The sequence below is a fragment of the Seriola lalandi genome, unplaced genomic scaffold (assembly GCF_002814215.2).
Source record: "Seriola lalandi dorsalis isolate HSWRI2012SDOR001 ecotype SW California unplaced genomic scaffold, Sedor1 jcf7180002054383, whole genome shotgun sequence".
Lineage (NCBI taxonomy): Eukaryota > Metazoa > Chordata > Actinopteri > Carangiformes > Carangidae > Seriola > Seriola lalandi.
In genome coordinates this window covers 380,079-405,214 of record NW_019524936.1, presented here as the reverse complement: position 1 = coordinate 405,214, position 25,136 = coordinate 380,079, and the positions used below count along the sequence as shown (strand labels likewise).

The window sequence follows — 25,136 nt, the reverse complement described above, 5'->3', positions numbered from 1 at the left end:
GGTATTTTTACAGAGCAACTTTTTAAAACTGTTAATTCCAAACTGTAGTGGTGCTGCAGCAATCATTCAATTAATCAATTAGTTGAGAGAAAATTAATCAGCAACTATGTTCATAATTGATTAATCATTTTTGCCATATTTTATTTCCTGGTTTTTCAAATATGAGGATTTTGTTTTTTGTCAAATAATCGAAAAATATCATATCTTGTCATTTATCATAAATCAGAATCTCTAAAACTTAACCATTCGATAATTAAACAAAATAGTTTTCAGCTGTAGGTGTCAGACATTACTTTTGTTTGAAATGCTGTAAATGTTAACGGTTACGGTGGCCCAGGTGGGTCAACGTAATGCAAAAGCCACAACACAAATACAGAAGCAACAACATGAATGCAGCTGGAACGCACTATTGAAACACAGTTGGCAAGATAGCAGTAGCTGTGTGTTACTAAAAGTTAAATTGATAGGCTAGGAGCTAATCCAAGAGGGCAGCAACAGCCTACCCAGTAACACTAAGATTGTGTCTAAGTAGAAAGTGGAAGTTCCTAAATAATATGAGTAAGCACACAGTGAATATCAGAGTTATACGTTTTAAGAGTAGAGATCGAGAAGAAAGAAAAGATTAAACAGAAACGAGTAGGAGCAGACAGCAGTTGTCAGTCATTGCATAATTAATTTATCAATAGTGACGAATGGATGTAATGTTCAGCAAGCCTGTTGGATTGTTTGAGTAGCCTGTGTTAGCAAATACTGTATAGCAGGCCACTTACCCAAAGAGGCTGTCTGGTCTGTGGAGCCTCACAACACATCAGAGAAGGTGACAGCTGATTGGCTGCTCCACTTCCTATCTGCCTGTGGCAACATCTCACTGTGACAAACACTAGACAGATAAATAATTTGGATTACAAATAATTAGCAACAGCAGCATTATTAGCGTTAGAGTTTGTGTGTGCGTGTTCAAAATTAGCTTGTACAACATAGTTTATTTACTTATTGTTCTTAATGATGTTCTATAGCTTTTCTGAGAGCTACCGTGTGTGTGTGCATGTGTGGTGTGTGCATGTCTGTGTGTAGGGGTATCTGTGTCCTAAGATACCAGTGGTCTAATTAAAGAGCTGGCATGTCGGAAACCAGCTCTGCCTCTTTGTTTAACATTGGACTTAATCTCTTGCTACAGAGAGTGGTGTTTGTGTGTGTGCATGTGTTTGCATGCGCGTTTGTGCTTGCATATCTATCCGACACCGGTCCATGCCATCGTTACACACTCATCAACAGTGGACCTGTCAGATATCACAGGACATTTAGGAGGCCCACTCCTGCATCAGCAGTGGTGGCGCAAGGCTGCCCTCGCCCACCCCACCCACCCTCTGTGGTGAGATTGGATTTGATGCTCCAGGTACCAATTCCCTTCAAACTGACAGCTTCTCTCAGCTCACTTTTTAGTCTTCACTTTACATGTTGGAGGAATTCACAGAGCTTTGTGAGGATTGAACTCACAACCATAGACCTTCCAAGCAGGCATCTAACACAGACCTGGGCAAATTACGGCCCGCGGGCCACATCCGGCCCTTTATACGCCCCTGTCCGGCCCGCGAGGCCAATTATGAAGAACATAAATAAGACAAACGTGTCTTTTTTACTTTTATTTAAAAATGTTAATTTTATTTTGAAAAGCGTTACTTTACTTTTGTAAGAACATATGCGCGTGCGCGGGTGAAGGTTAACGGTCACAAGTGATGCTCGCTCGGTCACCCTCAAGATGTCAGCTCACGCTAAGAAAAGAAAAGTTGATAACGAATTCAACAAGAAATGGACTGCAAATTACTTCTTTACAGAAGTTAAAGGTAAAGCAGTATGCTTAATCTGTGGTACACAGGTCGCTGTGTTTAAAGATTACAATTTGAATCGACACTACACGACCAAACTTGAAGACAAATACAAAAATCTGACTGATGAAGAGCGTGAAAGGGAGTCTGATGCTTTGCTAGCTAAACTACAAACCCAACAAGGACTTTTCACCAAACTCCATACAAGCAGAGAGGCAGCCGTCAGGACAAGCTATGTAATATCTCACAAAATCGCCAGGAAAAGTAAGCCATTTTCTGACGGAGAGTTTATTAAGGAGTGTTTATTGGACTCATCTGCGCTGATATGCCCAGAGAAAAAGGGCGCATTTGAGAGCGTTTCACTCTCCCGACGCACTGTAACGAGGCGGGTCGAGGAAATTGCGGGAAACTTAGAGCTTCAGCTGAAGAACAGAGCGGCCGACTTTGACTGTTTTTCTCTGGCGTTGGATGAGAGCTGCGATATACGTGACACCGCCCAGATGCTCATCTTCTTACGTGGGATAACCGCGGACTTCCAAATCACGGAGGAGTTGGCAGGTATGCAGTCCATGAAAGGGACAACGACCGGTAATGACTTGTTCAGAGAGGTAGAGTCATGTTTGGAAATGTTAGGACTGAAATGGGACAAGCTTGCAGGTGTGACAACAGATGGTTCTCCAAATCTAACGGGAAAAAATGTTGGACTTTTAAAGAGAATGCAGGATAAAGTGACAGAAAAATTAACCCTGTGCAGAAATTGACATTTTTGCATTGTATCATACATCAGGAAGTACTGTGTAAGACAGTGTTAAAAATGAAACATGTTGTTGATGTTGTTACTAAAACAGTTAACTTCATCCGAGCGAGAGCATTAAATCACAGGCAGTTTGTTGCCTTTTTGGAGGAAAATGACATTGAACATGGTGACATAAGTTATCACTGCACTGTTAGGTGGCTCAGCCTTGGCAAGGTACTGAAAAGTGTCTGGGACCTGAGAGACCAGATTCAGGATTTCTGTGTTGAGAAAGGTCATGACATCCCAGAACTTTCAGATAAAGACTGGGTGGCAGACCTCGGATTTGCTGTGGATGTGACTGCACTAATGAACGAACTAAATGTCAAAATGCAGCGCAAGGGCCTTTTTGTGCATGAGCAGTACAGTGCAGTAAAGGCTTTCATGAGAAAACTGCAGCTACTCTCAAGCCAAGTGAAAGACAACATTCTGACCCATTTGCCAACACTAAAGGAAGCCAAAAGACCAGGGGATCATGTCCAAAAGTACTCAACCATGTTAGAAGCCCTGCATGCAGAGTTTTCAAGGCGATTTCAAGATTTCAAAACTCTTGAGAGTGAAATGCACATGGTTTCTTCTCCATTCAACTGCAGTGTGGATGATGCACCAAGTGAAGTCCAGATGGAACTGATTGACCTGCAGTCTGACACCCTTTTGGCAGAGCACTTTAGGTCAGTCTCACTGCTGGACTTTTACTCCTCCCTCAAAGAGGAGAACTTTCCAAACCTGAGGAGGCATGCTCAGAGGATCCTAGTCCTCTTTGGATCTACCTATCACTGTGAACAGACATTCTCAATGATGAAGTTCAACAAATCCAAACACAGATCCTCTATGACTGATGACCACCTCGCCGCTGTCCTTCGGATAGCCACTTCAGACATACAGCCAGATTTCAATGCCCTTGTTCAAGCCCAGAACAGACTGGATTATTCTCACTGAAGAAGTAACATTAGGTGGAATGTTATTTGTATGTAATGTTATTTGACCTACATCACAACATATTTCTGTTGTAGTGCTGGATTTCTGTAAATTTGTTAAGTTGTTTATTGTTTTTCATTGTTTCTGGAGATTAATAAGTTAAACATGAATTGCACTGATTCAGTAATTTTGTTGTTATTTGACCTACATCACAACATATTTCTGTTGTAGTGCTGGATTTCTGTAAATTTGTTGTTTGTTGTTTTTCATTGTTTCTGGAGATTAATAAGTTAAACATGAATTGCACTGATTCAGTAATTTTGTTTTGTTATTTGACCTACATCACAATTTCACATAACCTAATATAAATATTTACAGAGATTTACAGATAATTCTTATTATCATCAGCACCAGCTATTCAAAATATTTAATTTAGAGCATTTTAAAATGTAAGAAAGTTAGCGGCCCTCTGACACAATTCAGGTTTCTCATGTGGCCCCTGGTAAAAATCAATTGCCCACCCCTGATCTAACACCATTAGCTATTTGGTCAGAATGACTCCTATTTCCTACAGCCTTTGTGTTTAGCGACTTAAAAGTTCTTGAGGTTTGAACCCAAAACTTCAAACCTCCAGAATTGACCTCTAACTCTCTGACATATTTGACTACAGACACCTCACAGGGATCAAACCCATAACCCTAAAGGCACCAAACTGTCTCTTACTCCCTGAGCTGTCACTACATCAATGCTCCCTGTATTTGATATAGTCTTTTAGTCTTTCCTCTGGGTGTTGGACATCAAAGTAGAACAAGTTGCCACAGGATCAAACCCACAACCTCAAAAACATTGTGAATGGTCTTGTTACTCCAGTGCCTTTCCACTTGGCTGCCATGACCTGCCAAAGGTTTCCCCAACTTTTCCTTTCCTCTATGAAATAGAATGAAACAGTCCCTAATTGAAAAGTTCAGCATATTTGAGGATGGTTTTGCATTTTGATCATTGTGATCCTCGTTGAATTTTGAAGTCTAGTGGCAAAAGGAGTCAAAAGCTTCAAGAAATGAAGCTCAGCTTGTCTGGTCAAATAGCTCAGGTGCTGTACTGAAGTTTGTTGTCCAACACCAAAACACCCAGAGGCTCTAACAAACACTGGTCATGTCTTATAAGTAGTGCAGGGTGTTAGAGGAGTGCTTTTCGCTTTGAGGTTTTGAGGACATGGGTTTGATCCTTATTTGGCTCAGTGCATTTTGTCCAACAGCCAAAGACTCACATGCTCCAAGACACACACACAGTGCTGAAGTGCTTGACCAAGTGGCTCAAGGAGTTGGAGGATGGCTCTGAAGTTTTGAGGTTGTGGATTCAATCTTTGGTGATTTTGAAGACAAACACCAAGACTTGGGGACTCCAAGAAATGGAGCTCAAATGTCTCTGTCCATCACCCAAAGTGAGGACTGAAAAGTACCAAAGAAATATGATCTGTAGCTTGGGGGTGCGTTTGCAACTGTAAGGGACCAGTGGTACAGCAGGAGGTCCAAAAAACTGGAACAGTCGTGTGTGTGTGTGTGTGTGTGTGTGTGTGCGTGCGTGCGTGTTATCTGGTCAATGTTGAGAGGTGTGTACAAAATGGATGCCAGACTAGTACAGACATTAAATGAGAGAGTGAACCTTTTTAAATTTAATTTTAATGCATATTTACTATGTTTTGCTAAATAATCTGGCTTTGAGTCTGAGTCAGAATCACATGATAAATGAAATTGTGTGGCAGCAGATTTATGTAGTGTAGGAAAACATTGATGACAGCCTCTTAATATACTCTTTTCTAGTTTAAATAAAATAAATTTACTGCTTTAATTGTTGCTATATTTATTATTTTTGCTATAATCCTCGTTAAACACCTGACTGAACTGTAATTATCCAGAAGCTACATCCCATCATCACTTCAGTTTTATCATCTACTGCATGTTGTCTAATAAATTCATGTAGACCATACATGCAGTAGCTAGAACGACAAATGCAGAAATATTTTTGCCAGTAGTCGAAGCAAAATAGAAATTCTGAACATAAGTCTTTTCCATCATATGAACCATTTAATTACTTTTTTTTTGCATCATATAAACACATTTATTGCCTTATTTGGGTTGTCAAGGTCACAATTTCACTGCAGACTTGTTGTAGTTTTATTATTTCATGGTTTATTCAACTCACAGATTAGTCTACATGGTCTATAAAAGTATATGTCACTGCCGTCATCTGACGTACAACTATATGCATATATGCAGTGTCGTTGCCCCATGTTCCCAGTACGAGCTGAGTCCAAGGGAAATGTAGAGACTAAAAATATGCACCCTCTTAACGGCTCCCACTCACTTACCTAACAGAGTGAATCACTGCATTATATGAGTGGAACATTTGCAAATGACCTTGTCATCGAGATATGACACACACTCATGCTGTGGGATTATGTATGCTGACACAGTTGTATCTATATGGTATACATATATACAGTGTGTATAGTGAATGTGTATGTGTGTGTTGTTCTGGGGGGAATACTGTGTGTTTGTGAATGTTAATGTGTTGAAAGCACCTGTGTGTCTCTGTGTATATGTAGTTATACTTCATTGAGCTTTCCAGGTGAGTCATGCTTCTCTTTGAGCTTTCTTCATAAAGAGATCTTTGTCATCTTTATTTTACACACACTACAGAGAGAAGCATCCTCATACAACTAAGAAAAGCTTTTATTTAACCACATTCTTACAAGGCATACTTTATAATGGTTTATAAATTGGTTATTTAGTTAATTTATAAACCATTTTCTAATTTATACATTGCTTGATGTGCTTATATGTCCCCATCAACAACAGCTATCGACACAGTATTGACTCAGTGTATGTCTAGCAGAGCTGCAACTACAGATTAATTTCATTATCAGTTATTCTGCTGATTTATTTTCTCAAAGAATTAATTTATCTGTAAAATGTCAGAAAATGTTAAAGTGTGTGTTACAAGTTTTACAGTGTGTGATTCATCGTCTTCAAGTTATTTATTTTTGTGTGACCAACACTCCCAAACCCAAAGCTTTTCAGTCTGTTAGCACCTAGCACAAAAGAGGAAAATGCTCATATTGGAGAAGGTGCAACCAGAGAATGCTTTGGCACGTTTCCTTGCAAAATAACTGAAATGATTAATCAATTATTAACATATTAAATAATAAAATTATAGATATAAAATAATATATTTATTAAATTTTTGCTCAATCTACTTGTAATCACTTCAGCTCTAACATGTTCTGTACTACCTGACCTGACCACAAATAGTAGTTCTTCTGTCAGATCATGTATTTCGCTACCATAGCCCATAGCTGTAGAACCCTGCTTCTTTTTCTGCCATCCTACTTTATGATTCCTGCCTTCTTTGGGGTTTTGCTTGGCTTCTCCGTTTTAGGATTTTTTCTCTTTTTTTTGCCTCCACTGACTGATTGCCTATTGTTCACCCCCGCTGTGGTTCTGGACAAACTTAACCTCTTTTAAGCTGACTTGCTCTGCTGTTGCAACCCTGTCTCTCACAGCACTCGGTCAAGGTTAGGGAAAGGTCGTGGTATAGGTTAAATATTAAAAAGCATTGAAGCATGGGACTCCATTAGAAATATTTTATTATTTCGCCACAAAACATAATTGGGAAAGCAAATTAGTATTATAAAAATGTAATTTCGAGGAGACAGGATTGGTTGTTGAGCCTTGCTTTTGAGTCCACATTACACTTACCAGAAATGAAACAGTTGACAGCATGTAACAGCACCATCAAAATCGCCATCAAACCGATACCTACTATAGATTCAGTACCCAAAGCAACACCATTGTTGGGCCGACTATAGTCAAAACTATTTCTTGTTGGAATTGGGACTGTCAGTGTGACAGGTGTAAGGGAAGACAGGCGGAAATTAGTGAGCAAATGTGAAATTTGCACCATGTGGCACAACTATTGGAGCATTATTCTATAATCTAATTCATCCATGTTACAGAGCAGAGATCAGTACATCATATGTTATCAGACTGTACATTACCTTGTTCTTTCAGAGTTCACTCACCTCCAGCTCTCTGCAAACCCCACAGTGTGTGTTGGACAGAGTTCTTCATCCACAATTCTGTAAAATGTAGCATTTTGTCCATTTCTTTCTCCTTCCTGCATAAATTGTAGCATAATTGAGCTGCAATTTGTGTGGGAAAGGTTCAAATTCATCTTCACATGGGATGTGCAGGGTTGCCTAGCGACACAGCTGTAATTAACTTGAAGACTCAAAAGAACTGTATAGGTGCTGGCTTTTTGTGGGGGGCATCTAGTGTTTGTAAGTAATCGTGATCTGAATTTTTTGCACATGGACACACACTTGGTAAATATATCCTGCTATAAACGGCAAGATTATTACTCATATTCCGCCACTGTCCAGTTTTTCCATGTCGGGCCAAACACGTAATCTGCTGTCGTCTGTTGTCGACGTAATGGAACAGTGATGACAGGTGTGGCAGCGAGGGAACTCATCTTGGCCTTAGTGTCTGGAGCAAAGCCATTTTTGAAAGAGCATATGCCTATGCCAAAACATCCCATTAACAGCTGCCTTTCCTAGAGTTGCTGTAGGCCTTGGCCACCTCTTTAACACATCTGGATTAGACCTGCTCATTCAAGGAAGTTTCCTAGATCACGGAAGAAAGTGCTGCAAAATATCACAGGCTCAGGTGAATTAATAGCCTGGAGGGGAGTTGAAGGGCCAGTCTAAACACAGGACTTGGTTCTCCGAAATATATTCTTAGTCCGCCTTGAAGTTGCGTGTGATTAATAATAATTCAGCAGGCTTTGATTGTACAGAGACAGATGGCAGAGTGTACAGTTAAAGAACAAAAAACACTGCATAGCCACATAGCCTTTATAGTGTAATAGATATACTGTTGCAGGGAATTAAGAGCAACTAAATATAGAGAAGTGCAATGGTGTACTGTGTCCCCTTGAGAAATTATAGGACAATAATCTACATGCTGACAAGTCATTTTATCATATAATTAATGTGTTTTAAAAATGGAATGAGATGTTTTCTGAACACACGTCAAAATGAAAATTATTCCAAATACCTCTTTTAGACTTCACAGTGCCGAAGCTCCTCTTGCAGCAATCCCTCATTTGTCAAAGCTCAGTGATAAACAAATTCGCCCCCAGCGTGAAACAACAGCACATCAAGGCAGGCAGCACATCATACAGATGGGTTAAGCAGCTTGGGGGAAACAGGCTGAACAGGTTGCATGTTTTATAGCTGCCTGTCAGCTCAGTATCCACTTGGCTTGACTGGATAGAACTGCTGCTGCTAGCCGTTAGCCTCTGCCAGCTTAGCATTAAGACGACCTTCATGGAAGCTTTGATAAAGAAGTAGCACTAAAGCCGATATAAGTGGCTGCAAATTACTTTATTTTTTTGGGCCGACACTGTAGGTAAAACAACATTTTAAGTTCTGACTTCCTGTTTCCCTTTCAGAATAAAAGTCACACTTAATTAGCTCTTCTAACCATAAAGATTTGGACATGTGTGTGTGTTAGATTTATTCTACGCTCTGGACTCACTTCTGGACCATAAAATGAATGACTGGTCTTTTATGTGGGCACCCATGTGGAGAACATTAGCTACAAGTGAGTCCCTTGATAGAGTAGCTTATGAAGTTGACAGGTCACTTCCACGCAGCTATGTTAGGCCATAAAGAAAAGTTGTTGAGCACGCTGTTCGCTGGGAAAGTTAGTGGAGGGTTAAAAAAAGAGATGAGACTTGCAGGCAGGTGAACAATTTTGTTTTTTTTATATCTGTTATCTTGATTGATCGGCTGATGACAAGACTCATTAGTTGGAATCCTTGTTGGATGGCTGACTGATTTTAACACATTACTATGAATAAAAATGTTTTCTAATGCTTACTGTATCTGGTCAAGCAAATGCACATCTCTTAGTAAGAGGTGTCATGCTGATTTGTTTTACAGTATAAGGGGCATCAGGTCAACATAATGCAGCCTTTACGATTTGTGCTTTATAGTATTGGCTCTGAAGTAGTTTTCCTCTTCCTGGAGCAACAGCCAGACAGGTTGATGAGTGCTGGTATTTAAAGAGCAGCTGGGGCCAGATAGCTTCACTACCAAGAGGACAGCACGACAGATACTGCGTTTACAGATAAAGGTACTGAGTTTCTGATACTTGAACTCCTCTCAGAGCTCTCTGTATCATGTTTAATAAACAAAATTGTTCCATGATACATAAAGATCTATTAGGCTGAGCTAATGACTCCTGCATGGATAATACTACCAGTAAGTAACTCATCACACATTTTGAGTGATATGTAGATTTTTGTGCTGGTGAGATTTAGATATTTATAGTGTGTCAGTCCCCTTGCTCATCATCACACTCCATTAGCTTTTATTTTCTTTATGAGGACTGTTCAGTAATTTATCCTTTGCTATATATGTATTTGTTTTTCATTATTCAGTCTTCCTAAATGTTGAATTTCAACAATATTAATTTAGTTCAGTCCATGTGTGCTCTTGAATTCTTTCTTTTGTAAAGAGCTATTTGTAAGTCTTGCTATCACTACATCAATATTAATGCATTAGCATGAACAGCTGTTTACTTACCAGTCCAGAAGAAATGTTGTGGGTTCAGTATCAAACTTGATTCCTTCACTTGCCAAGAGCTGTCTGGTGGAAAGCAACAACAATGTTAACTCTTGTCACTAGATCTTTTGTTTTACTGAAGTTAGCATGCTAACCAGCTAGCCCAAACTCGTCCCGTCACTTTTGAAGAGCATCTCACTGTTGCCTCCATTCTGCCCTGAAGACGCTCTTGCTCTCGCTTCCGGCAAGAAACCGCGTTCGGCTGCAGAAAACAAATATCCCCTTTTAAATTATTATATATATGTTTTCAAACAAACATAAAAAAAATATGTTGGATTGAATGCCCAACATATAATTTAGAAAGTGCATGACATCCTTTTAAAAGATCAAAACTAGGACAATTTAAATTCCATATATATATATATAATATTATTATTATTATTTATTATATAGTATTTAAATGCAAGTTAAATAAGTCCAAGTTTCTTTTATTGTATCATTTCAACACTGACAGAGGTTAACGATTTAAAACTCACTCCCCATATAAATGAAAGACTCAAAAAGAAAATCCTGAACACTTTCAATCACTTGTTCTCTCTCGACTCATAGAGGGAGAAGTGAAGTGGCTGTCGGTGTGCATTTTGATATTTGAAATCCAAAGTCAGAGTTTATGGGTTTCTGAAATTCAAGAACTTTGTTGGAAGTGTAAATATCACAAAAAAATAATCAGTTCATACTACAATTTCACTCTAGCAACGAGTATAATCATAGAGCTAAATAGGCCATTTAGATGGATGTTTTGTTTAGCTACGTACTTTGCATTACACCCTGTAGTGCTGGTGAAAATGAAAAATTCAAATATTTCAATGAAAAAAATAGCTGCTATAACCTTTTGTGAGGGATTTTCACTCTAACTCATGACTAAATGGACCTTCAGCTGCAGGCTGCAGGTGCCAGAGCTCAATCTGTAAAGCACCGGTCACTTTAGCCATTTGGTCCGTAGCAGAAGACTGGGCTGCTCCCAGCTGCCCGTTCAGGTGCCAAACAGTCAGAGCAGCCCTGGCTGTGGTACAAAGCGTCAGCAAAAACCAGCAGCTGCTGGCTGCCGGCAACCTGTTAAAAGTTGTTTTGTAATGAGGCTGTCAGGTGCCAACTCCAGCTGGCCACATAAAGATGAGTAAGTGGAGCAGCTTGAGTGTTTTTAGTGTGAAGGAGGGTTTACAGACTAGTGGAATCAATGTACAGTAGTAGACATTAGCCAGCATGAGCATCTGAACAGTGCTCGACTTGGCCTGAAAACAGTGCCAGCATTTTAAACCGGCAGCCTGAAGGTCATGCTCCTTCAACTTTCATATTAATGACCATCCAGGGGGCTATTTATTTTAACATGGTCATTTGCAAACACTTTTTTTTTCTTTTTCTTTTTTTTTTTTTCAAACGCTCTACTGACTTCTGATTAAAAAAAAAAAAAAGTACATACCCCCATAAGGCCATATATGTTATGGGATGTGACATACAGTTTGCCTATTTCATGGTATGGTATTGTATTCATGGATGATAATACATGCTGATAGGTTATTATATTTAATTGTTTACTTAAATCCTTTATTTGAACAAGAAGTCTCATTGAGATCAGGATCTCTTTTTCAAGAAAGACCTATCTACAAAATGAACATACATTTTAAACAGACAGACACACAGATAATTCACAGACATACATAATGCATTTTAACATTTAAGAAAAACATCTGATGGTAAATACATAAATACAACCTTTAGAAATAAGAGAATTTAACTTCATATTTTTGGAGCTCATTCCATTTGTATTTGAACCTAGTTTTTCAGTGTGAATGTTATAATGTCATGTGACCTGACATTGTAAGAATTAAATGTAACCAGAGAGCAGAAGTAACTATGCAGTTATTGCATACAATATGGTTTGATAGAAGTTTTTTTTCCACAAGTAAATGAAAACAGTGTATACATTTTTATAGACAAGTCCCTGTCTATTTTTTATTTATTCATTTATCATGTTAAATTTCTTTTAAATTACAACCCACACTAAGTCCAGAACATCTCTGTGTCCAAAAACAGAAATGATGCCAGAAATACTGAATCCTTGTATTTTTCCCTAAATGATGGTCAAACTTTGAGATAATAACTCTGTAAAATGATGCCATGAATTACAGGTGCCAGTGCAGTCACTATTGATAATGTAAAGGCATTAGTTTCAATAAACAATTATGAAGAGGCAGAACAAAAACATTTAGGTCACAACAGTTTACAGGGCAGTTTGAAAAGATGAGTAAACTGACTTCCTGCCCTCGTCTATTTCATCCCTGAATAGAGGGAACTTGTCGATGCAAACCACCTTAAAGTGAGTTAGACGGCCCACACCTCACTCTGACTGACCCCGTTTGCTGTCTTAACATCAATACTGTTCTGTGATGGCAGACCATTTACTGAAAAAAGACTTTGGAGGTGAGAGCAAAAGTCTGAGCTCCTATCCAGCAGCTGTCTGACAGAACTGAGACGCATATTGTACATCAGACAGTCGGAGAGCAGGCTCATATTTCTGCCGCGGCCCTGCAGCTTGTTTTGGCTGGAAAACAATCACTAATATCATGATACTTTAAAATAAAAAGTGATCCGTGTACCTGCATTCATTGGTGACACACAGATATCATAACAGTAAACGTGTTGGGAAAAAATGGTATTGGGCCAGTTCAAGTATTATATAAGAAGTACATTAATCTATTAGTTGATTTATTTTATTTATTTGAAGTTATTTATCAAGCATAAATGTCAAACAATCTGTATGAATATTGTCTGATTGTGTCTCCAAAGATTTGCCTGTTGTCTCTGTTTCATATCATTGTACAGTAAATTGAATATCTGGAATATTTTGTTGACTGTTAGGACAATAAGACATGAACTTGTGTGCAGAGGCAGATATAGATAATGTGTGTCCTTGATATCCCAGATGATCATAACTGAATCTTATATTTTCGATATTTTAGTGTCTGAATTTGACCGAGTCAATTTGATCAACCAGATTTTTTGACTTGACCTGAACTTTTAGATCTGAACTGAAATAATTGAATTTGAATATAGATTTTGAATATTGGGTGTAAGCATTTTCTCTCTGTATTTTGGCAAACCTAAAATATATTCAGTGGTATTTATTTTAGTTCTAAACATTCAGTGGTACTTAAATGTCAACATATTCAATAGTGATTACATTACAAAACTAGGTATGATTATAAAATTCAAATCTTTATGGCCATTATTTTCATAAATTTCCTGTCTTTGAATGATGAATTAATCATTGATTAATTAATCAGATGTTCAGCAGCGGGAGCTCTGATTGGCTGGAGTATGGCCCTTAAAACACCTTGATGAATCATTATTATATCACTATGTTTTAAATAAATCATTCTTAGATGATTATGCAAACCCTGGATTTTGTCCGATTCCAACATATTTTCGTTTGTTACACTAGCACCTCGCAAGGAGGAGGTGGTTTCAGTAAAAGGGTCTTGTCTCATGCTTTAAGTCACTGTGGACTTTTTCTGTATTAAACCAAGTTTCCCTAACATGACCATAAACTGTTTACTTATGCTGTAGTCACCATGACGAGATACATTATGCACCATATTTTATGCCTAAAGCAAATAACAGACTTTCATTAGACATTTTACTGACACATTCCATATCGACATTTTGTGACTTGCCAGATACAGTATATTGATCAACAACATTTCCCCAGTATGTTTCTAGAAAACATAATCCAGTCAGCATTACGTTTCCATCGAAATATATTTCCTGTAGCAAATTACAGTAGATGTGTATAAATTTAAACTCTATTCGACAGGGTTTATTTTTTTTCTTATGATTAACTGTGAACCTGTTTTGCACAATTGTCTGGGTCAAACTTGCATGTAAATGTATATTCTATTGTGGGGAAAAAATGGAGCTTCGTAACAATCCTGCCAGGGAGTGTGTAGTATTCATGAGCTGTGTTTGGCTGCTTTCGTGCCCCAGTCCATCCTTGGCTTTCAGAAACTGTGATGGACATTTTTCACTATTTCCTGACACTTTGTATTTCTTGGGCGTGTGTTTGTTGTGGTCAAGATTAGGGTGAACACCTGGTTGTGTTTAAACCCTCCTTATTCCTACACCAGCTTCACTGGCAGTTACTCATCCTCTGCTAGACTTACATTCAAATAATTGTGGTGATGGGCTGCTGCTGCTTTGAAGTCCATGTTGCTGGTCGGAGGCTGATGAATTCCAGTGAGCACATTTCCATTCCACTTTCATCTTTCCACCGGTCAAATTGAATTTTTAGAACAGCAAAGATTTTACAAATGATGGTTTCCGTTCGGCGGTGGTGGCGGCGGCAGCAGTGGTGGGGTGGGTACCTTCAGCCAGGCGGAGGATAAAACGTCCAACACAATGAGTACTTAATTGATGCCATTATCATATGAACAGCATCAAAACAAAGAATTCAGTTAGACTTTGGGTGACATTTCGACATCCATAGTGGAGCTCGCGCTTAGCTGCAGCTTGATTTATGCTGTCGGTCTGCCATAACTGCTCAGCCATTACAGGTATTAAGGCTGTGTGCTCTCACAAAGAAACATGTTGCTTTGTTTTCCCCCCGGGAGCCAGCTTTTATTATCTGATAAATAGAGACATGCTGGAACATGATGCTTATCTACAGACTGTTGTAATGCTGTGATGTGTGCCAGAGATAGGCCATTCATTTCAGCTAATGGATGTCTAATTCAACTCCTTTAATGGGATGTCAAAGATTTCTGACACATGCATTTGGACATATTGAAATTTGTACGTGCTGATAGTGAACACTCTGGTCAAAGGATGTAGATAAATCCAAGTGATAAGTATCTTTTTATAAGACTTTGAATTTTCTCAGGCTTTACAATGGCAGTGCACATAAAATTGCAGTTTGAATCAGACTAAAGAAAAAGACCAATACTTCTCTGAATGGAGTCCATGCTGCTCTGTTGCCCCCCTGTGGAGGCTTCAACGACCTACATACCAGCACACTCCTGAAATATCTCTATTCACATTTTCAACACTTCTGATTACATAACCTTTATTTAATCAGGCAATCTCTAATTAATCTTCTCGTTAATGACAATTTTTTTTTTCTTCATCCAGATATGAAACGTCCCAAGAGCCCTGACTGGCTGGACGGCAGCCCTGCCCGCAAGAATCAGGAGGGGCAGGAGGAGGAAGAGGAGGAGGAGGAGGATGAAGAGGAGAGGAAGGTGGGAGCAGGATACAGGGCCAAACGGGAGCGACGTCAGAGCAGCAGCAGCGGCAGCAGTGCCACTATGTGCCAGGTGTGCAACATACTGCTCAACTCCAGCTCCCAAGCCCAGATCCACTACAGGGGGAAGACGCACCAGAGGAGGCTGCGCCGACTCGCAAAGGCTGTCAGCACAGGTAGGGACGCACTGACTTTATTTATTTCAATGATCTGAAACTAAACTTGAAACTTCAGTTTCAACTTTGTTTCCTTAAGTGAAAGTTTGCCTCAGACATGAACATAAAACATAGTAAATACATAAATCATATTACAAAACGTGTTAAATATGTTGAAACTCACATAAGACAATGAACATCAGTGTCTGCATAACATACATGGATAAGCAGGCCACAAACACCTGCTGCCGGTCGCTACGAGAGCAAAAAGTTTACTGTTGATTATAAGTAAAGCTGCGATTTATAAGCTGTTGATAAGAAGGGGATAGACAACATAACAGATGAAACTAGCAAAACAATCGCTCTGCAGTGAGTAAAGGAGTTAGTGAAGTTCATAATGTTCAGGTTTTGCTGAGCATGTCGGGGAGGTGTTTACTCAGCTCTGTGGTGGTTAGTTCTTACTGTTATGGTATCCATTAACTATCATGCTTTTGATGATTTTTGAGGCTGTGGTTTGTCATGCTGTTTTATCCTGTGCCACAAGAGTGTTTCGTGTTAAGATGGAAACAAATAAGAATATACTCTATGTGAGCTTCAGCAGACAATCTAATTTTTTATAAGTCACTTTAATGAGGTCAGACAGTCCCAGCATGAATGTACCTTTCCCTCAGGGCGTTTCCTCACATTTTGACTCGTCAAAGGAGGAAAACAACAGGTGTCAGTAATCAAATGAGTGATGGCTCCATTACATCCGTCACAGTGGGCCATGCCAGTGAGACATCAGGCACAACACCAGAGCCCTGGAAGTGGAGCACCTAAATGGGACAGAGCCGCCATTTATGTTATTAATTACACCTGTGTTATTCATCTGGTGACAAGTTAAGTGTCTGCTGTGAAAAGGATGTAGTGATGGTGTATTACTCTCAAATCCTGACAATTTAACACTTATTACTAGAGTGGAACAACCCTCACCACTTCTGACTGAAAGACTCATAACTTAATATTTGCTTGGGCACACTACAAACTCTACAAAACAAACTTTAATCACCAACTCAGAACAAAAACAGAACATTATGAGCTTCTGTTCCCAAGTGGTAGAAATAGATACTACCTTGGTATACTACTCTCCTGCTTCTTGATATCAAGAAAATGTATTTTTATATATCAAATACTAGGTCTTGGCTTTTACATTGCCTTAGAAGATTTTACAACCTAATGCTACATAAAAACAGGGAAAAAACATAAAAGGACATCACTCCCTGTCAGAAAAGCTCTGCATTTATTCTGCAAGTACTGCAAATACAGGCTTTCCAGCAGGAGTTGTGCTGTTTTCTGGGGGGAAAAAAAAAGAAAAGTAAAGAAATAGTTTCAGTCTTCACTCAGCAGAGACATAACACACCTTGTTTAGTCAGATGTTTATTTATTTTGACTTGTGGCGTTTTCTCTCAGGCGTGATCTTGTAAACGTTCACATCTGCAAATCATGAGGAGGTGTTATGCATTCAGAATATATTTGCTACTCCAGAAGAGAAACCCCTCGCCGCTTCCAAGCATTTTCTGCACACCTGTTTCGACGAGGGGGCCATTAATCACCCTCACTCACCGCCACCTGTGTCACTCTGCCGCGCTGACCAGTTTGATCAGTCAGCATTCAGGAAAAAAAAGAGCCTCTAATCTACAACTGGCCAATAAGATGGGACTTTTTTAATATTGATTTATGAGGCTGTCTCTCTCTGTAGGCTTACCACACATATTTAGCTGTTCCAGTCTAACTCGATGCATGAAATTAAATTAATACTATATCCAATGTTTAATTTTTCTCCCCTATTTCAACCTCATTTTGTTATCATCAGAAAGTTATTGACTTTTTTGTGTCAGATAATAGGCTTTGCAGATCATCATTCATACTTAAAAGTCTGAGACTGATCCAGAACAAAAGGAGAGCATTGGTGTATGTGTGTGTGCATGGTCTCCATTTGTTCATATACTTTTTGGAAATCTGGGTCAGGGGTCGACTGTCTGGCTTTCTGGTGCAGAAACAGACACCTGTGAGAATGTCACTCCCTGTCTAGCAAGAAATTAGTCTATATTAGAGGATGCACATGTCTGAAATCAACCCCCCCATCCACTCCAATTCACACGTCTGAGCCGCCACTGATCGCAGGACTGCACGTCTTCAACCTTAACACATTAAACACAACTTCCTGTTATATGCACTCATCGGTTTAAGAGGGTGTGTGTTTGCACTTTTGTACTTTTGTCCTTGTGTTTTAAACCTTCAAAGTAAGGATACATTTGCAAAGCAATTTCATTTAGTCTTCCTTCTTTTGTTTTTTTTTTTTTCTTTTGTGACATTTTCTGATTTAAAACTCATATGTGTTTTTTAGGGAAAACATTATGACATGTAAAAGCAGGAAAAGCGCAGGTGTAAATAATAAGATAAGTGATGGCTGAATCCCACTTAGCTGCTTCAGTTTCAGGGTCCTGGTGCTGTGCATGCTGGCTCACTGTCACACTGTCAAGGCTTTCAACTGAAACAGAGCCATTGTTAATTTTGCTATTAAACCTTTGTTTGTGCTATTACAAGTGGAAATGTCTGCTGTGAAAAACACCCATTGAGTTCAAAGGTTAAAATATGAGAATGCCTTTTTTAATAAAGCAGAGATTTTGGCTTGTCATAGCAGGAAAAGCACAGGTGTAATTGATAATTGATTACTGGGACACCTGTTGGTACTAAGCAATTGTTACCAAAATTTGTTTCACTCGTGTATTTCCTTCTATGACAAATCAAAATGTCACCTTAAAAATAGTACTGTTGAGTTTAATGTTAATATCAGAAAGCGAACTTTAATATTAGGCCTGAAACAATTAATCAAATAGTTGATGGCACTTCAAACTTAAGTCATATAAAAATACATTTTTTATGGTTATTCTTGGTTCTAGGAACTCTAATATGTACTAATACTTTTCTTCTTTTCTGTTTGCTGTCACTGTAAATCTAACATCTAATATTTTGGGGTTTTGGTCTGTTGGACAAACAACATTTTATTGACTGAATAGTTAACCATATAAACCAAAGTAATCTGTGAATTATTTACGTTATTAATCGAAAATAATCGTTAGTTGTTGCCCTAGTTAATATTACATTTTGTAACTGGTACATACTGTACTGTATATTTGTTGACCTCTGTGTGTACTACTAATTGTCTCGGTATATAGTAGTTTTTGCAGTTAGTACAAAATATAATATTGATATACTTAAAGTAGCTGGAGTCAAAGTTGACAAATGGAAATCAAAATGGGTTTAATTACTATTTGCTTTGTTCCATTTTTTGTTTTTGTTTGTTTGTTTGTTTGTTTGTTTGTTTGTTTGTTTGTTTGTTTTTATCTGTGAGTAGCTACTCCACTTTCTTTGTGCAATACACCGTGGGGAGAACAGTGTTCATCAACACCGCACTCAAAAAAATGAAAGTTTTTAGTGTGCATACTGACTGCCAGTGTATGTAGCTGACAGGAGATTTTTGCAATGTGTAAAACGACATCAGTGTCTTACGGTGCCATGACAAACTGAGAAAGTGTGTATGGTTTTTTTTTAATGTGACCTCCATTTTGCTCCAGTTTGCTGGCAAGACAGCAGGGAGCAGTTTGTTCTCTCAGATGAAATGCTGCCCTTACTGACACATCTCTCTAAAACAAGAGTCAGATTGTGTTGGAAATTCTTCCACACTGTAATGTTGATATACAGCATTTAGACACCTGTAATTAACACCACTGCAACTGTTTTGAAATGTATTTGTTGCTCAAAAAGTTGTTTATTGTGCATCATTTTTCATAATGTACACTTCCCAAGATTAGACGTGTACGTCAACAACATCAGCACTGACAGAGTTTAAACACCTCCTGCAGGCCACAATGTCAGAGCCACCTCCTCCACTAATTGATAGTTGGGATGAGACTCAGTCATGGGCAGCTTGTGTCAGTCCCTCGGGGTGAGGAGCCTCTTGTTTCCCCACACAGGGCACAGAGTGATTTCACACCTGCCATGTTAGAACTGGTTAAATGAACCCTACAGGATTTGACCCCTTTTGTTTGGGTTGTTGTGAAATTGACAATACTGCAGCCAAATTGAGCAGCACAGCAAACAACTGCCTGGCCCTAAAATTAGCCATGAAATGGTTTATTTGAAGAAAAACTGCAACTAGACCTCAGACAGGAAAATAATTGTACTTTTGAAGACACACTGTCAGTAATCCTGTCATATTAAGGGCTCCAAATAATTATTTTTTCATCAGTAAGTAAGTCATGTTCTTCGTTCTATAAAATTTCACAAAATAATGAGAAATGTCTATGAAAATAGTCCAGAAATCCAAAAGGATATCTTCAAATGTCCTGTCTTGTTCAGTTTAATATCGCATAAGACAAAAAAGTTTGATAAGGAATAATCAACTATCAAAATAGTGGCAGGGTAATATTCTGTTGATTAATTAGTTGATTAACAAATTAGTTATTTACATCAGAATAACTGTATTTTGCAGTAAAATATTAATACAGTCTAAGAAGTCACATGTATAATTAATCACTCACATTAAACGGTATCGGAAATAATCATCTATAAGACTTAAATATAATTGTGGAAAAACCAAGGAAAAAACACAGTGGTTAAGTAAACTGTCATGATCATTTTGTAAAAATGACTCATCACAGGATTCAACTGGTAGAAAATAGCAGTCACATATATCTTCGGTTAAACCTTGTAAACAAATAGGAAGGAAAGTTCCTACATAAAAATCCATCCAAATGCCAGGTTTTATACAGTGTCTCAAACAGTTTTCTCCCCGTTTCCTATTTCACAGTAGAGAGGAGAAAAGGAGGACGGGCCAAGTCAATTAAGGTGACTGTTGGTATAAGGCAGACTGTGCTGCGATGAAACCAGCCTAATAATACCCATTCCCTTCCCACAGCTGAACTAACATTCCCTTTATTTAGCTTCATGAAGTGATTGCTCAAATGAAAATAGGGTGGGGTGGTTCTCGCTGGGGGCCTTTTTGAAAAGAGAATGGAGCAAAGCACTTTCCACTTCCTACATGCCACACTAAACTTCAGGACCACTATACAGTCATCCCACTGCAGGGGTTATGCTTTTCTAAATTACGGTACAATGTGTGTTTGTGTCATGTGTGTAGACTTCTAAGAAGTGATTTTTATGTGTGTATGCTGCACACTCAAAAATAGATGAACAAGAAATGGACATTTATGTATGAAACATGCATTTTACCAGAGATTTACTATTACAAGCACAAAGTGGGCCCCAGGTGTGAACAGCATTTAAGGGCAATTTGACAAATCAGCTTGAATTGAAGATACAACCCCCTCTGACATACACCATTTAATCTAAAGGTAATTTTTACATGTCAATCTCATGTCTTTTAATAAGGACCTTAATGTAAAAGACATATTGTAATATTTCCATATCACTCACTATGGCACAAGTCAGAGCTGAATGCCTTCAGATTAACATAAAGGCTGCAGCAGCACATGGTCAAACATACACACACAGAGAGAAATGTAATAAATGTATAAAATCATCTCATAAGAATAATCATCATCTCTAAAATTAGTTTAATAAACTAGGAAACGAGTCCGGTCTATACAAAAATCAGTCTATAAAAAAATATTTTCCTCTGGTGGTACAACCTGAGCAGAAGTGGTCAAAAAGAAAACCCTCATAAAATCACAGTAATAAGCAGACCAGCACTCTCTTCCATTATTTCCAATGTCCATCTGTGTGCACGAACGAATGACTATCTAGCTTCACATACAACATCTGAGCAAAGTCCCAATTTAACGTCCTGTCATTGAATGCTTTTGCAGAATTTCACTCAGTAACATTTAAGTATGAAACTGGTGTGAAAATGTATCTAAAGGTTCGCTGTGAGAAGTGGGGGGGGGTGAGCGTCTCTTGTGCTGACGATGGTCATTAAGACCTCAACAGTCACTCACTTTGACGTGTGGTCCCTTCTGACATGGCATTCATTCATTTGAACAACTATGGCACCATGATGTGACCTTACAAGAAGCTAAAATGCTCCTGCGGCTCTTTTCTTATTTATGCTTTTCAACCAGCCGGATCAATGGGGTGCAAGTACCTTTCATTTATCTACAGGAGTATTCGGGGACAGGACAGTCCTAGGAACAAAGAAACATTTTATTTAGGAGAGATTTTCTTTTGTCTAACGTTATCTCCGTCCTATTGTTTCCTTCTGGAGATTCTGCTTCTTCCAACCTCCAAACTGTCCTCAGCGTCATTGTTGTTAGACAGTTTTTTGTTGCTGACAAACATTATTAATGTCCCTTATATTTGCAGCTGTATGTGCCCGATATGGAGCAACAGTAAGGGAAAGGACATTTGTTGAGTTTGTCCTTAAGACTGCTCTTCTTCCCAGACATGTTGCTGTTTTACATGGGTACTTTGGGAGTACTATTGCCTGAAAGGATAAAGTCAGGGAAAAAAATGTCTCCTGTGCACAGTTAATGCCATAGATTACATGAAAGACTGTACCATGATCGTGTGAGAGATTACTCTGCCAGATGTGCACTGGTATTGTTTTTGAGGTAGGTTCGCCATGAATCCCTCTGGCCAGAGGTGAGTATACATCATATACCTGTGTCATGTACCATTGCACCTCCAAAAGTTTCAGATTAACCTAATGTGACTGTACTTGGATTACCAGTCTTCTTTGATTAGATTTTTCAAAGTAAGACTGTTCAAACATCCCAAAATCTGAAAAATAATGTCATTTCCTGTAAAAAATTTTCCCTCTGAAAGGTAAAATTACGTCTCTCTTCTTCCTGCAACAAAGCTTCCTCTCACTAATGGAAAATCTAAAAATTTCTGAAATAGAGCTTCACTGCAGACTGAATGCTTTTCTGAAGGTTTAGTTGTTTCTTCATTTGCATAGCAACATACAGTAGATACACTGTAACACAAAAACAGCCATTAAAAGCATGTGCATGCTGATTATACAGTATATTGTGAGAGCTGTGAAATGGGACATTTATCAGCTGGAGTTTCGTGCTGCTTGGCCTCATTTCACATAGCAGAGGCTGCTGAGCAAATTTTTTAAGATGTCACTTGATCTGTCATTAATGATACTTCTGCACAGGCTGAGGGCCTGCAGGAGAGTGTGAGCTGCAGACGGAGATGCAGAGAAAAGAGAGGGGTGATGGTGGCTTGCTCACCATTTCCCAATTTTTTTTTTTTTTGTTTTTTTTTTTTTGACTCAACACCAAAACCCTTAGGGAACGTTGGCATTAAAACAGCCGCCTGTTTTACAGTATTCCCAATGGCTGTGTCATCTAAACAGGTCACAAATCACCCAGGGAGCTGTACCTACCTGATTTACACTCAAATTAAGCAAGTAAATAGTTCCTTCTTTGTATTCTCGATGTCAGTGCACTGGGAGAACATGAGTCATTATCCTGCATGTGAAGCAGAGTCACATGAGGAGTCTGTGAATATATTTGAAAACAAACATGAAAAACGCTGGATTTAGTGTCACTTTTTGAGATTGGATGTTTGGCAAGAGGAAATTATGATGTATCAGTATGTAGTTTCATTTATTTAGGAAGTGTAGTGACTATAAAAACTATACCTATGTATGCAGTGGTGTTTGATCCTGTTAAAATGCAGAAAAAATGTGTTGGGAGGGGGTTAAAGTAAGTTGAGGCTTCGTAAATCATTTCCCCCCCTTTCTTTCTATCTCCCAGTCTGGGATTACATAAGTAACATGGCACATACAGAGTCCATATAGCTAAATGGAGGTATATGCACAGCCATTGTTTAGTAGGCCCACAGTCAGATGAGAGCGTGCTGTGTGGAACCGACATACGACCGCTGTGCTCGAGGCCGTCTCCCTGCTCTTTCATTTGAATGCAGCAGCCTGAAATCAAGTGTAAAACTGTCAGGATTTGTCAGTGTTGTGCTTCCACACCACACTTATTCAAGTGGACAAGGAGCCAGCAAGGAGCACACAGGGCAGACACAAGCTGTGTGTGTGTGTGTGTGTGTGTGTGTGTGTGTGTGTGTGTGTGTGTGTGTGTGTGTGTGTGTGTGTGCGTGCGCGTGTACACACAACACTTGTATGACATTTGAGGCCAGGAGACTGTGTGAATAATTGTGTTTATTTGAAGTGATTATAGCGACTGTGGAATGAATAACAATGCATTGAAGGCCAGCCCTCCCCAGTGGTGCATACAAGCCTCTGTGTTGCCTCCACAAATATCGAGTAACAACATGCTTCTGTGAGTGAGTCGAGTTTTCAGTGAAAATCTTCCTCTTTAACAACTTAAAGCGATGAGCGGTCAGTCTTAAGGTAAAAATATAATGTCCATTTTGAAAATTGTTTACCTGAAAGCTGTGATAAGCTGTTAGAAGTATAGACCTTTAAAGAAAACATTTCTCTGTAACTGGTTAAAGTCCTACACTTGAAATATAGCTACTATATATATTTATACTCTCAAAGAGCCATTCTGCATATAGGTTACTTGGAGTAAAATGACTGATGCATCAACATGTGAGCAGCATTTTATTAACTGGTCACTGTCAGGATATTTTGACATTCAGCACTATAATTCTTAGGCCTTTATTATGGGGCTGACAGGAAATGAGGTGAGAGAGACTCAAACCAGGGACGTTATGATTAATGGTCGGCACCATAACCCAGAGTCAACAAGAGCACACCATGTACATTTAATCTTAATCTGCGCTGTATAGTCAAAAGGATGCGCTCTCTCATTTTCTTGTCAAAGACAAAAATTATGTTTATATTCAGTATTACTCACTAAAATGAATCATGTGTATCCTTAAAGACTAACAAATGAGATGACTGCATTTTTTTCCACATTAAACATTTACAAAACCAACTTTTGGTCAAAGTTTAAAACCACCATTCTTTACATACATGTTTCCTAGCTTGCAGTCTTGTTCTCCCCCATCTTTTATTGGTGTTGATTGGTGGAATAGAGTGAAAAAACTGGCAGGAATATGTAATGCTTCACCTGCGTGCACATGTGCGCTCATTGTACGAGACAAACAAACATGGACCCATTCATAAAAAAAGCTGCTTTATCATGCTATTACAGCTCAAAAACTCCACAGAATACCTTGAACTAGTCAGAATAGTTGCCAAACTGAATTTCATGATGTAAAAATATTTCTTTTGGAAATCTAGTGACATACTGTATGTAGTGTAAAAGTTATATATAATATATACGAAGTAAATGTATTATAATCTATCCGAATTTTTTAAACATCTTAGTTATGTGCAACAACTATACGTTAAAACAATGAGTTGTTGTCAAACTGCTACAAAGGCAGGTGTCTTCTTTTCCACTGCTGTATGCAAATAAAAAAGACAACACTGTTAATGTACAAGTAAAACATTAGCTGCTACATATCAGCTAGAATGAATTTTATATTTAGTATTCTCATCAGATCTTTACCAAGTGCTAATGCAAAG

The 25,136-nt window shown here is 38.6% G+C and overlaps 2 protein-coding genes across 2 annotated transcripts in view; both read left to right on the top strand.

Annotated features, from left to right (window-relative positions):
* The window catches only part of LOC111657091 (zinc finger protein 385C-like), a 75,280-nt gene that overhangs the window by 17,246 nt on the left and 32,898 nt on the right, over positions 1–25,136 (top strand). Inside the window, exon 2 of the mRNA XM_023409078.2 lies at positions 15,353–15,640. Coding sequence (XP_023264846.2) covers positions 15,353–15,640 — 288 coding nt within the window. The remainder of the gene's footprint in view (positions 1–15,352; positions 15,641–25,136) is intronic.
* Positions 1,760–3,678, top strand: LOC147818961 (general transcription factor II-I repeat domain-containing protein 2A-like). Its single transcript, XM_087174772.1, is given in 2 exon segments — positions 1,760–2,566; positions 2,569–3,678. Coding segments are annotated over 2 exon segments (1,797 nt in total). The 3' UTR covers positions 3,559–3,678.